This window comes from Mauremys mutica, chromosome 1 (genome assembly GCF_020497125.1).
Source record: "Mauremys mutica isolate MM-2020 ecotype Southern chromosome 1, ASM2049712v1, whole genome shotgun sequence".
In the NCBI taxonomy this organism is placed as follows: Eukaryota; Metazoa; Chordata; order Testudines; family Geoemydidae; genus Mauremys; species Mauremys mutica.
In genome coordinates this window covers 104,379,482-104,394,664 of record NC_059072.1, presented here as the reverse complement: position 1 = coordinate 104,394,664, position 15,183 = coordinate 104,379,482, and the positions used below count along the sequence as shown (strand labels likewise).

The following is a 15,183-nucleotide window of genomic DNA, read 5'->3' as shown; positions in this document are numbered from 1 at the left end:
AAGGTGTATGGGGGTCGTAGATTTGCTCTGGGTCTCAACGTCACTCACTCAAATTTGGACTGGCTATCCCCCTGTCATGGCAGAGTTTTGGCTGGACCAACCCTGAAAGGCACTGTGACCTCATGCCTTCAGCTGCCTCTAAACATGTACCTGCTGAAAAGTGGTTAAGCCATGAGCCAGCTGCTCACTCCCACTCCCCTTTAAAAAGTTATTTGTCCTTGTCAGTGTAGGCAGGACAGTGTGTATATATCTGCTGTTTGTTGTTGTTGTATTAGAAGGTAGGGACCCAGTGATGAGTTAATCCAGCCCTGTCCAGAAGGACCAAAGAGGGGCTGACACTGATATGGATAGTGCTAGGGACTTCAAACTTTGCCCAACTACAGAGGGTGCATTGGCAGCTTGCCAGCTGCCCAAGTACTGCATTTAATTGCCATAAAATGGAGCAGATTGCCGCTGGCCTCAGTGAAGTGAGGTGTGGTTTGCAGAGATGGCAAACACCATGCACCTGGGACCTGTCACACTGCACTGAGAGGACAGGCCTCGGTGGTGTGTTATGCTATATTGAGCTGAAACAACAGGCCTCAATCACAAGATGCTCTTGCTTTGAGATGGTACAGATTCCTGATGTAAGAGATTCAGTCTCACTTTGAGATGACAGGCCTTGAGGCAAAAGTGATATCTTTGTGCTGCGGGACAACAAACCACAGGGGCACCAAGACCCCTGGTGGGAGCTGGGACATCTTGGTGAATGGTATGTACCAGCACAGTGCCAGCCTTGCATCAGACCTTGCATGTTCCTATAGCCATTGTGCTCTGTGGGCCTCCTAGCAAATGCCCTGTGCCAGGCCCTACATGTGCCTATAGCACCATGGCCCACAGGCCTCCCAGCAAATGCCCTATACTCCCTGGTGCCACACCCTACACATCCCTATAGCACCATGCCCCATGGGTCCCCTCAGCAAATGTCCTGTGCCACCTCATGCCGGGCCCTATGTGTCCCTATAGTACTGTACCTCATGGGCCTCCCAGGAAAACTGGGGATGTATCAGTTGGAAGTGACAGAGGAGGAGAAAGATCTGGGTGTATTGGGTGATTACAGGAGGACTATGAGCTGCCAACATGGTATGTCCATGAAAAAGGCTAATGCAAGCCTGGGATACATCAGGGGAAGTATTTCTAGTACAGATAGGGACGTGTTATTACCATTATACAAGGCACTGGTGAGACCTCACCTGGAATGCTGCATGCAACTGAGGTCTCCAATGTTTAAGAATAATGAATTCAAAGTGGAACAGTAGCAGAGAAGAACTCCGAGGACGATCAGAGTAATGGAGAACTTAGCTTATGAAAGGAAACTTAAGGAGTTTGGCTTGTTTAGCCGAACAAAATGAAAATTGAGGGGGATATGATTGCTTTCTATAAATACATCAGAGGAATAAACAGCAGGGAGAGACAGAAATTAGTTAAATTAAGCCCAATGTTGGAACAAGAACAAACAGCTATAAACTGACTATTAATAAGTTTAGGCTTGAAATTAGATGAAGGTTTCCATCCATCAGAGGAGGGAAGTTCTACAGCAGCCTTCTAAGGGGAGTAGTGGTGGCAAAAATTGCAATTTGTTTCAAGACTGAGCTCGGTAAATTAACTGAGGGGATGGTATTGTGAGATTGCCTACTGTGGCATATGGCCCATCTGTGACTACTATTAGCAAATATCTCCAATGGATGGAGATGGGACACCAGATGGGGAGGACTCTGAGTTATTACAGAAAATTATTTTCCAGGGGTCTGGAAATGTGGGTCTTGCCCACATGCTCAGGGTCTAATCGATCTGCCATATTTTGGGTCTGGAAGGAATCTTTCCCCGGGTCACACTGGCAAACCTTGAGGATTTTTCATCTTCTGCTGCAGTGTGGGGCATGGGCTGAACTAGAGTAAATGGTGGATTCTCTATAACTTGAAATCTTTAAATCAAGATTTGAGGACTTCTGTAACTCAGCCAGAGGTGATGGGCCTATTATAAGAGTGGGTACATGAGGCCCTGTGGCCTGCGATGAGCAGGAGGTCAGACTAGATGATCATGATGTTCCCAGCTGGTCTTAAATTCTATGAGTCAATGCCCTGTATGAGCCTACAGTGCCATGCCTTATGGGCTTCCTAGCAAATACCCTGTGTTGTCTAGTGCCAGGCTTTATATATCCCTATAGCACCATGCCCTGTAGGTGTTACAGTAAGTGCCCTGTGCTGCCCAGTGCCAAGATCTACATGTCCCTATAATGCTATGCCCCTCCCAGCAGATGCCCTATGCCTCTTCACGCCAGGTCCTTCCTGTTCCAGGGTGGACTGATTTAAACCAAGATGATTTAAATCACCAAGTAGAAAGCTTCAATTTAAATAAATTTTAATAAACTTTTCTGTTTGTAGTGCAGTTATTTTCTAAAGAAAGGTGAATTCTCTTTAGTTCGTACCACCATCAAACCATGCTGATTTACAACTAGGTCGGGCCTTTGCACTAGATTTGGTATATTATTTTGCCCCTTGAGAAGGTACACTATATACATTTATTTAAGTAGTGATATAGCTTAGTATTTTCAGATTCTTATTAATTGTACATATTTAGTATGCAAGAAAATAGTGAATGATATCTCTTATTAGATAATTAAGTTTTTGCTCATGATTTGTGACATTAGAATGGTAACTGGAATTTAATTAAACACACAACATATAACATTTATTTTTCTTAAACAAAACAAATAAATTTCTCTTTTAATTTCACATTTACAACTAAGTGATTTATTAAAGGAGCAGTGGGATTAATTGATTATTTCAGGTCAGCCTTGGAAAATTTTCAAATATGCCTAAGTGAAAGTGACTGGAGTTTAAGTTCCTACTTGCCTAAGTTTCTTGAAAACAAGACATCAGTTTTGTAAATTACTTAGGCTGTCCTTCAGACTTATAAAACTAGATCACATCCCCTTCCTCCTCATTTTTATTCATAGACTGGAAGAGAAAGACAAGTTGTCCAGCTTTTTCAACTCCCAATCGATTTCTCAACTTTGAGTGAATTAGTCCAAATGAAGAAAATATTCTGTGTCTGCAGAAAAAGCTATTGCTGTCAAAAGCTGATTTAGCACTTCAACTAACTCTGGTCCCAGGTGCTTAGCCAGTTCAATGGTGTGACTTTCTTTAAAACATCATCAGCAAACAGGTACTGCTTGAGTGGTTCACCTCCAGCCTTGACATTTAGGGCTGGTCTACACTAGGGAGTGGGGGATTGATCTAAGATATGCAACTTCAGCTACGTGAATAGCGTAGCTGAAGTCGAAGTATCTCAGATCGATTTACCTTGGGTCCTCATGGCGCGGGATCGACATCTGCGGCTCCCCTGTTGACTCCGCTACCACCGTTCGTTCGGGTGGAGTTCCGGAGTCAACGGGGAGTGCGTTCGGGGATCGATATATTGCGTCTAGATGAGACGCGATATATCGATCCCCGAGAAATCGATCACTGCCCGCCGATAAGGCGAGTAGTCTGGACGTACCCTGGGTATAGTTGGAATGACTGAGGGGTGATTATTAGATGTCCATGTCATAACAGCAGCATGTTCTTCAGCAGTTAGGCATCTACCCTGGTCCCTGATACTTTTGGTTGAAAATACTAGCATGGAAAAGAGATGGAGTAAGTGCTTGATTCATTTACTTCTTTACTGCCACAATTTAACTTTGTTGTTGGGTATTCTTTCTTCAGTGTCTCTTGCAGTTCTTTCCAAATTTCAACAGTGTCAGCAACACAGCAGTAATCTTTCTAGAGTTTGCCCAAGGGGGGCATGGATCAGCATTCACATTGCACTCCCCGTCAGTACCTGTCCTGGGCCGGAGAAGCTAATGATCCAACCAGTAGACCAAAATTCGGTGATGAATCCTGGTCATGTGCCACCTGAGGCATGTAGCACATACACTAAGAAGTTTGTCCAAGGCTATGGAAATAGGTTTCAGTAACTTCAGCATGTCTTGTACATTTCTCTTTAGACCGATGCTGACTATTTTGTCTATGATAATCCCATCTATTTTGTCACAATTTTCTTCACAAATTTTGATCAGAATAGGCCAGTTCTTAATAAACAGCTCAAAACAGTCAACCACTGAATTCCATCATACATCTTGGGGGAGAATTAGTTTGGCTCCTATTAACTATTAACTAAGGTTTGTAACCTGTCCTTTAAATCGGCTTCGGTACCCAATGACTGGAAGTTAGCTAATGTAACGCCAATATTTAAAAAGGGCTCTAGGGGTGATCCCGGCAATTACAGACCGGTAAGTCTAATGTCGGTACCGGGCAAATTAGTTGAAACAATAGTAAAGAATAAAATTGTCAGACACATAGAAAAACATAAACTCTTGAGCAATAGTCAACATGGTTTCTGTAAAGGGAAATCGTATCTTACTAATCTATTAGAGTTCTTTGAAGGGGTCAACAAACATGTGGACAAGGGGGATCCGGTGGACATAGTGTACTTAGATTTCCAGAAAGCCTTTGACAAGGTCCCTCACCAAAGGCTCTTACGTAAATTAAGCTGTCATGGGATAAAAGGAAAGGTCCTTTCATGGATTGAGAACTGGTTAATTGACAGGGAACAAAGGGTAGGAATTAATGGTAAATTCTCAGAATGGAGAGGGGTAACTAGTGGTGTTCCCCAAGGGTCAGTCCTAGGACCAATCCTATTCAATTTATTCATAAATGATCTGGAGAAAGGGGTAAACAGTGAGGTGGCAAAGTTTGCAGATGATACTAAACTACTCAAGATAGTTAAGACCAAAGCAGATTGTGAGGAACTTCAAAAAGATCTCACAAAACTAAGTGATTGGGCAACAAAATGGCAAATGAAATTTAATGTGGATAAATGTAAAGTAATGCACATTGGAAAAAATAACCCCAACTATACATACAACATGATGGGGGCTAATTTAGCTACGAGTCAGGAAAAAGATCTTGGAGTTATCGTGGATAGTTCTCTAAAGATGTCCACGCAGTGTGCAGAGGCGGTCAAAAAAGCAAACAGGATGTTAGGAATCATTAAAAAGGGGATAGAGAATAAGACTGAGAATATATTATTGCCCTTATATAAATCCATGGTACGCCCACATCTCGAATACTGTGTACAGATGTGGTCTCCTCACCTCAAAAAAGATATTCTAGCACTAGAAAAGGTTCAGAAAAGAGCAACTAAAATGATTAGGAGTTTAGAGAGGGTCCCATATGAGGAAAGATTAAAGAGGCTAGGACTCTTCAGTTTGGAAAAGAGAAGACTAAGGGGGGACATGATAGAGGTATATAAAATCATGAGTGATGTTGAGAAAGTGGATAAGGAAAAGTTATTTACTTATTCCCATAATACAAGAACTAGGGGTCACCAAATGAAATTAATAGGCAGCAGGTTTAAAACAAATAAAAGGAAGTTCTTCTTCACGCAGCGCACAGTCAACTTGTGGAACTCCTTACCTGAGGAGGTTGTGAAGGCTAGGACTATAACAATGTTTAAAAGGGGACTGGATAAATTCATGGTGGCTAAGTCCATAAATGGCTATTAGCCAGGATGGGTAAGAATGGTGTCCCTAGCCTCTGTTCGTCAGAGGATGGAGATGGATGGCAGGAGAGAGATCACTTGATCATTGCCTGTTAGGTTCACTCCCTCAGGGGCACCTGGCATTGGCCACTGTCGGTAGACAGATACTGGGCTAGATGGACCTTTGGTCTGACCCGGGACGGCCTTTCTTATGTTCTTATGTTCTCCTCCTGCTCTCTTTGCGGAAGCTGAAGCAAAGTGGCTGTTCCAGAAGTACTCTGCAATTTCAACACTACATTCTTTTTACTCCTGGAGTTGTACTTAAATTTTGGCTAGAACAGGGGTTCTCAAACTGGGGGTCGGGACCCCTCAGGGGGTCATGGGGTTATTACAGGGTGGGTTGTGAGCTGTCAGCCTCCACCCTAAACCCAGCTTTGCCCCCAGCATTTATAATGGTGTTAAATATATAAAAAAGTGTTTTTAATTTATAGGGGGGGTCGCGCTCAGAGGATTGCTATGTGAAAGGGGTCACCAGTACAAAAGTTTGAGAACCACTGGGCTAGAAGATGCACCAATTGGGCACTTCACCCATAAATCTTTCAGGTTCCCTACTTTATCTTCTTCTAGATTTGCTGGTCCTGATTATAAACTCATGCATGGTTTTACTGGATGACGAAGAGTCTTTTTTTAATACAGGTAATTTACTGTCTGATGTCTGTTAGTTGCAGCCCTAGTGGTATCAATAGATGACTCGGAAATTGTAGACACTGCAGATTATGGCAGTTCATATTCCTTTTGCCTGAGTTGGACCCTGGAAAAAAAATGGTAAAAAAAAGTCACTCATGTATTGAGTATTACCCAGTACACTGCTTTTAAAAAAAATTGTAAAGGAAAGATTCCTCCTACTGCAGTTGTCTGTACTATTATTTAAATTATAAAATTATAAAAGTTATTCTACACCAATTTTTATAGGGAAATTAATTAATAAACCATAAGGATTATCTGAATCTATTTAAGTTCTTATATCTAACATACCAAACAGCTTGATTTTTTTTAAATGTTAAAATTCATAAATGCCTAATAAAACTTTACTTTTAGACAGGAAATCTTCACCTAGGATGTTTAATAATATTGAGCAATAAAAATCATTTCACAAGGCCAGCAGTGACAGTAAACATGTAATTGATAAATCCTTGTCCTACAAAACTAACATACCAGTTATATGTTGAACACAAACATTTTGAAATTCATACATAATTCACCCAAAACACAAATGTATAACAATTATGTAATCATTTACTAGCATAGTAAGACATGGTAGGCAATCCATAAGAAGGGTGCAAAAATAAGTTCAAATATGTCCACATCATTTTCTTCAAAGTCATTGCCTTCTGAGGAGCATTCTTCATAAAGTTGTTCTTTCATTCTGACAACCAGGCCTTGCATCTCTTTGTTGCACTGTTTACATTTGGCACCTGTTCTCTTTTTACCCACAGGTACAGGATTTCTTGAAAGCATTCCCAAATAGGGCTTTTTTTTTTATTACCCTCAGCTATGGCAGTTTTTCTTTCTCCAGTTCCCAGGTACTGAAATCAACACTAGCAGCTGCATGCTGAAGAATGTTGCATACTCTGCTCCTTCTTCCTTGTTACATTTCCCCACCCCCCGCAAAAAAAAAAAAAGAACAACAATCCAAGACTTTTGCTAGCGTAACCCACATACCTTTTGCACTACAGTATTTTATTTGTTTGGAGACTGAAAGGGAGTTGAGAAATTAATGGATTTCTGTTTGTCTCTCTGTGTACACGTGCATGGAAACAGAACAATATCATTTGCTTGAAGTGCCCAGACCCATCCAGAAGCAAGGGCTGGTAGTTACTGGGCAGATCAGTGTTTTTTCATGAGCTGGAGTGAGTGGGTGAAGTCATAATATTCATAATATGAGTATTGAGCCAATCAGGTGTCACATTGGGAAAAGCTATAAAACAGGAGCAGGAGAGCGTCCAGGTGAGCTGAATGGATGATCTTGATGAGATCAAAAAGATGTCTCCTGTAATCAGAGGTCAGGTCCAAGTGCCTTTTTCTTTCACCCAGTAGCACAGTGACAGGATCAAGCCTTTAATACAGTATGTGATCTATTGTGCCATATATAAAGCTTGACCATAAACATTAGATGTTTTACTCCCGATTCTTTCTTGATACAGAAAAGATGCCTTTAATGGAAAAGTGTTTGATACAGACTCATGGATTAAGCATATTTTTAAATTTAATGTCTTAAAATATTATAACTGTAGGCCTTAACATATTTTGTATTAAAATCAGATTTCATTTTAATTGGGTTTATTTTTAAATGGAAAAAATATTATGGAAAAAAATAAAAGTCCAATTTAAATTAAAAAATTGGGTTTTCATGTATCGTTTTAAAATCGATTTTACCCCTCCTGCATGTCACAGTGGTTTTCAACCTTTTTTTAATTTGCAGACCCCTAAAAGATTTCAAGAGGTGGGCACCCCTTTGGAAATCTTAGCCATAGTCTGCGGACCCCTAGGGGGCTGCAAACCACAGGCTGAGCTCCACTGCCCCATCGCGTGGTGCCCTGCAGCCGGCCTCTGAGCAGATGCTCGCTGCCGCCTCATGCCAAACCCCGTGTCCCTATAGCACCATTGGCCTCCCAGCCAATGGCTTGTGCCACCTGGCGCCAGCAGCAACCATGTGTCCTGTCTTGCACCAGGCAGGCCCCATGGAAATCCCAGCAATGTCCCGAGCCGCCAGACCCTAGTGTCCCTATAACGCCAGCTCCCCCCCCCCCTCCCGGCTCCCCGTGCCCAGGTGCCGCGGGCACTGCCGCGCCGCCCCCCTCGTGTCATTCACAAGCGTGAAAAAAAACAAAGTCTGGGACTTCGGGCAAGTCCGGCAGCGGTCGGCACTTTCCGTAGAGGGGAGGCGGCAGCCCCCTCCGTCCCGTCTGCCCCGCTCGGTTACATAAGGGAGCCGGCGCTTCCCCCCTCCCAGCGCTCGAGCTCTTTCTCTCTGTGTCCTCGCGGAACCCTTCGCTCCCCAGCTCTGGCCCCCTCCCCCGCCCGGAACTGTCACGCGGGGGAAGGGAGGGGGGAGGAGCGAGCGCGTGCCCGAGCCGCCTGCCTGCTCCGCCTCCAAAGGGAGTTGTGGCACGTGCTTTTCTGTCGCGCATCCAATACAGCGTAGACGGCTGGCGGGCACGCTCAAGTGTCGCATCCGCTCGTACGTCTTCGAGCTGCTGCCGCGGCTCCCGGGAGGCGACGTTCCCAGGCGCGCATGCTCAGCGGTGGAGCGTTCACTGGCTAAATGACTGTGTGGGCCGCACGCGCGCGCGCGCGCTCTCTCTCGTGTCGCCCCTGGCGCGCGCGCTCCGTGGGGCTGGCGCGCGCGCGCTGTTGTTATTGGTGCCGCTGGCGGCGGCGGCGGCGGCTGTTGGAGGGGGAGGGTGGCTCAGCCAGTGAGTTCTTTAAAGATGGCCGGAGCGGCGGCGGCGACCGCGACCCCCGTGTACTGTGTGTGCCGGGAGCCCTACGACGTGAGCCGCTTCATGATCGAGTGCGACATCTGCAAGGACTGGTTCCACGGCAGGTAGGGGCCGGGGAGCCCGCGGGGCGAGGGGAGCCCCCGCCGGCGCCGTGGGGCCGGGGGGGAGGGGGGATGAGGGGAACAGCCCGGGGGTGGCAGCAACCCCGGTAACAACAGCCGCCACCAGCGGGAAACAATGGGGGGGGGGGACGCGGACCCCCGGCGGGGACCCCTCGCGCCCGGACCTCCTGGCAGGGCAGCTGCGAGCTCCCCCGCCCCCAGATGCCCGCTTGCCCCACGCCACCGAGCGGCATAACCCCGCTCCCCGCCCGCGCGGGGAGCCGCCTGGGGGGACTCCGGCCCGGCACTGGGGGGGGGGTGTCACCCATCAAAGTAAAGGGAGCAACAGATGAGGGGCTCTCGGGCCGCCGGAGAGCGGGGGGGGGGCAGCTGCTGCCCAGAAGTTGAGCTCGCGGGGGGGAGTGGGCGCTAAGTGTGGGTGTGGGGGGGGTTCTCCTCCGGCTGCCTCCGTCATGCAGGGGTGGGCGATGCCGGCCGCTCGCTCGGTGGGGGTGAGGGATAACCTCCTCTTCCCTAGTGCCTGCCCCGGGCCGTCAGGGCTCCCCCGCGCCGGGAGCTCCCGGCGGCGGCCGTGCCTGGGCTTCGTGGCTCACTCCGTGGGTTTGGGTCCGTTCCTGCCTTTCCTGGGTTTGACGTTTCTTGTCCGGTCCCAAGCGGCTTCCCCGGCCGCGGCCGGCTCGCGTGTGTGTTTTGTAAACTGTGCGTGAGAGAGGCCCGAAGCAGCGGCAGCCGTGTGTGCGTGTGTGTGTGTGTGTGTGGGGGGGGGTATTCACGGACATTTAAACAAAGAAACAAGTTGGGGGCTCGGCGGCTCAACTGGCTGTTCGGTTCTGACCCCAGCTGCCTGGCTCAGGTTTGGAGTCTGTTATTTGTGGAGACCAAGCGCTGGGATATTTACGGAGGAGCTGGTTGTGATTGTAGGAAGTACGTTTTGATTGACAGCAGGACATTTAAATACCCCCGTTTAACAAAAACAGACTCACGATGTGAAGCAGGCTAGACAGCCAAGTCTCCCTCTGCTGGATGTGGAGGGGAAGAACGAACACACGCTTTTAGTGCTCAGTTCAATTTTCTAGATTCAAGGTACACTGGAGGCAGTGACAGGCCCAAAAGTTATCTATCCAGTAAAGTTAAAAAAACAATCAGTTATTCTGCTGCATAGTCAGCTCTGAAACTTTTTATCGGGTTTGTTTCCCCATTGCAGGTGTATTTGTGTTCTCATATCCCAAGCATGTGGTCTTGTTGTGAGCAGGGAGTGTGCATTGACAGTCTGACAGCACTTCTGACAACAGTTGCTGGGTGCAGATTTAGGCCCCACATTTACGTTTTGTTTGAAAATAAAAACATTTATTTTGGTAACTCTTTTTGCTGGGTGAGGAATGTTAATAATTTCAATTTTTTTTTTTTTTTGTTCAGCATGTGTTCAGAGAATTCAATCAGACTTCATGTATATGAGCCTTTCATACAACAGCAAGGGACAGAAAAAAATGAGAAAATTGGAAAGTATAGTTCTAAAACCACAAAAATTAGCAAGGGGATTTAGAAAAGATGTAGGGTTTGAAACTACTTTTTTAGTTGATTAGATTTCAAATTGATAGTGATTACATCTTTATTCTCCTGCACATACAGAATCTGTTTAGATTTGGAATTGCAGCTTTTTGATGTCACAAATTATCTTCCTGCTGTATTATCTGTTAAATAATAAATTATTTGCTCTGCATTTTTCAGAGCACAGTGATATTGGACCTTGCCTTTATCTACCTTGTTTGAGAAATTTGTATTAAGCTAAACAGTGCATCCTGACACATAGGCCTTTTGATATTTATTGTTTTTAATGGGATGGAGGGTTGGGGGGAAGGAATCTTCTGCTTTTTAAAAAATTCTTCTTAAATCGGGATGCATGATGTTTGCCTGATACAGTGAAAGGCAAGCTCTCTTCTCTCTGGACTGATCACATCTCATGAGGCTGTTAGCTAATGAAATATTATGGTAAGATTCTTTTTTTTTTTTTTTTTTAATTCCACACAAGGTTATAGGCCACTGCCATGAAAAAAGTGTTATCCATCATCATGAAGTAGCTGCCTCTTGCTGGTACTAATTGGAACATTGATACCATTTTCTGCTATTTTCTATATGCTATGCTATCCTTTTAGCGTCACAATTTATTTGGGCATATGTTAGTGTAGTACATGTTTTACCAAAATTAAAACTCAAGTCATTTGCTGTAGATAAAGTCATAGACACAAATCTTCACACAAATTAGGGGATAAATTATAGGTTACCTTTCTGATATAGAAGGGCATGCATACAAGGGTGTTGAACCATTATATTTCCTTGATCACTAATACCAGGCACGGTGGCATGTGCCTGTAATCCCAGCTACTTCGGAGGGTGAGGCTAGCATATCACTCAGGGGGTTCTGGACTACAATGCGCTATGTCGATCGGGTATCCAGTGCCACTGACAGCCCAGCCAGCGGGTAGCTGAAGGACTGGGTAGACTAGAACAACAGGAATGATGTGTTGTAATGGGCGCGCTCTCTGTGAGAGCTGATGGACCGATTGATCAAGGTGGTCATTAACACTGCACATAAATTATTGGCATTTAAGGGTTAAATGATTGTATTCTGGCATCTTAAGGAAATAAATTTACCATTTCTGAAGCAGCATAATAGAGGTTGTACTATGAGGGAAAGGCTTCTTTGTTGCTAAACACTCAGAATATAATTGATTTTTGAAATTGTTTGAAAATTCTTTTGTGTTCTGCTTATTTTTTTCAATGTTAATGGTATTGAATAATGTCTAGTTGATCATCCAAAAGGAGATGCTTATTTCTACAAGCTTGGTGCCTTTTACAACTGAATATGTGTTTCTTCCTGGGTCTGTTTTAGATTTAGAAGTTTATATCCATATCTGTTTAAAATAATCACAATTTCACAAATGAAGACACATTCTTGGTTACGCTATTTAAAAGTGAGTCAGTTATAGAGGGTCATGAAGAGGAAAACTACAGCACTATTTGTGTGCATAATGAACATTACTTTTGGTATAACTTGAAACTTTAAATGATTAAACTTCAATTTTGGTCATCTCTGAATTCACAGCGTTGACATGCAGTTCTCACCCTCAGAAACTTAATTCCATATTTAATCTAACCTGTTGAAAAGAAGTAACTTCATATCCATTCTGGTGAGAATTGTTACCAGTACAGAATTCTCCCATTTAGTTTTCAGTTGTGCCTAAGGTCTTTTCCAAACGTGTCTCTGTGGTGATAGTTCATTTGAAAAGGTAGAATGTTCATGTATTTTGTAGTTTGAGGACTGGTTAGTAAAAGTGCAGATACCTCAAGGTCTCTTCTGCCTTTTAGATGACTTCTTTATATCAAATTCTCGGGTCTAAGACTAAATCGAGAGATTGCACTTTATACTTACTCTAATGGATAATTTTTTTACAAGTTAAAATAGTCTATAGTCTATATTGGTATGCAACCAATGGCACGGCACGTGAGCTGATTTTCAGTGTCACTCACACTGCCCAGGTCCTGGCCACTGGTCCAGGGGGCTCTGCATTTTAATTTAATTTTAAATGAAGCTTCTTAAACATTTAAAAAACCCTATTTACTTTACATACAACAATAGTTTAGTTATATATTATAGACTTATAGAAAGAGACCTTCTAAAAATGTATTACTGGCACGTGAAACCTTAAATTAGAGTGAATAAATGAAGACTCAGCACACCACTTCTGAAAGGTTGCCGACCCCTGGTCTATAGAGTCTGAGGATGGTAAATATCTGCTTCCAGACATTAAGATGTTCTCAGAACCATTCATTTAATACAATATCAACCTCAAAACCAGTTTTGTGTGTTCCTTTGGCTGTTAGCATTAACATCATCATATATTCTAGTATCAGAGGGGTAGCTGTGTTAGTCTGGATCTGTAAAAAGCGACAGAGTCCTGTGGCACCTTATAGACCAGAACAAAAACTGCTTTTCTGTTGGCGTTTACAACTTTTTAAAAACAAGCCTCCCTGTCTTAGCTCACTTCGGAGTAGTACTCGGAACATTTGGTGTCTGATTCCAGCCCTGATGCAAATTTCCTGAGAACAAGTTGTTCTCTTTGTGCCTCAGTTCCTCTTCTGTGACATGGTTTCTCTTGTCAGAATAAACTCATTAATCTGTGTGACGTGCTCATATACAAAAGTGTTGAGTGCTATAGAAAAGTCTAATTCTTGGAATTGTGTGGATATCTGTTTTGAGTGCAGTTGTCTTGATAAACTGGCATTTGACCGATTTGTATATGTGCTGTGTTTGAAAACAATGCATTATCTTTTCCTTTACATCAATAGTATGTTAACAATTCTGATACTTGATTTTTTTTTAATGCTCCTGCTCCTGGAGTCATGTGACAATGATAATCTGACTTTCCCTTTAAAAAAAAAAATTAAACTTCTAGCCCTCATTTTGGGGGTGCGGGAGGGGAAGGGGAATTCTGAAAATGTGAACAATAAAGGCTCAACTCAAAGGTAAATAAAGACTCTAAAGTTTACTTTTTTTTAAATTATGATTTTTTAAAGCTACTTATGACTGAAGCCTGACTCATAATTTTTGAATCCTGAAATTGGGCAATAATATTAACATTTTGTTTCAGTAATGTTTTGATAATATCATTCATAAAATTACAGTGGGAGGACAATAAGGTGATTTCATCATGCTAAAATAGGTGGTGATTAGTTAGGGAACTCGAGTTTTTAATAGTGCCTTTCATATGAGAAGAATCAAAGTATCTTGTGTACATAGGAATCACTGTATCCATTACTGAGTGTTCTGGGGTGAAATACAGCTGCCGTTTAACAATGTATAGCAGTGCAAAATTTAGAACAGGAAGTGAAGCATACTATATCCAATTAAAATCTGTAAGAGAATCTAGGTAGGCAGAACTAAGTTTTCCAGACTAGAATCAGGCCAGGACATATTGAGCATACTATATACATTTGTTTGTTAGAATGTTGGTAGTATGTAATAATGAATGAATTATGTAAATAAAAAGTTTCCAGGATCGTCGCACTGAAGCCTAGAATGTTCGAATCAGTGTGAAGTGATGGAAACAGCTACAAGCATAGTTGAGAATTCTTTGTTTAGAATATCGCCAGGTTCAATTGTTACAGGGATTCACGGTCTGTTACTGTCCAGTTGTTAAGTTCTCAGCTATTTTCTGCTTTTTTGACACTTTCTGAATTGGACTTGTACAACAGCATGGGTTTTTACATAGTTATCTATACTATGCTGCTTAAAAGAGTTTAGTTGTAATCTATATGGTATTTAATTGCTCTGTATCAATCATATTGTTAGCCTTGCCTGTTTGTTTAGTGTACCCATTTGAAAAAAAATAAAGAAGCATACTTGAACTTGGTAATCACTTATTACAAAAAATGTTAAGTGAGTTAGTGAAGACAGTTCCTGTAAGGCGCTAAGTATGAAATTTAACTTGTTGTTAGAGAATTTGTATTGCACCACCATCTAGATAAGTTACATAGAAAATGTTCAGGTACATTAACTTCCTGTTTGGTTTCTTTGACATATAGTTAATTTGACTGAAGAATTGAAGTCATGGTTTATAAAGGTGCTCTTATTTTCATGGATGTACGTTGTGTTGCTCTTTTAATGAATCCAATATTTATGTCCTTAATTGTGTATGTAATGGGATTCCTTGTTGGATGGTCCTTAATTCTTAGGTTGCCCACCACTGCTCTATCAGGCGGCCCAGCAGGATAATCCGCTGGCAGGCCGCGAGACATTTTGTTTACGTTGACCTTCCACAGGCATGGCCCCCTACAGCTGCCAGTGGCCACGGTTCACTGTTCCCGGACAATGGGAGCCGCAGGAAGCGGCAGGCTGCCAGGATGTGCTGGATGCTCAGGGCTGGGGCAGGAGGTTGGGTGCAGGATCTGGGAGGGACTGGGAGTTTGTATGCAGGAGGAGGCTCAGGGCTGGGGCA

At 43.4% G+C, this 15,183-nt stretch overlaps 1 protein-coding gene across 1 annotated transcript in view; it reads left to right on the top strand.

The window, feature by feature from the left end:
* The first annotated feature begins 9,051 nt into the window (after window positions 1–9,051).
* Window positions 9,052–15,183, top strand: part of KDM7A (lysine demethylase 7A) — a 92,054-nt gene continuing 85,922 nt past the window's right edge. Inside the window, exon 1 of the mRNA XM_045032048.1 lies at window positions 9,052–9,169. Within this exon, the coding sequence (XP_044887983.1) occupies window positions 9,054–9,169 (116 nt within the window). The 5' untranslated portion in view covers window positions 9,052–9,053. The remainder of the gene's footprint in view (window positions 9,170–15,183) is intronic.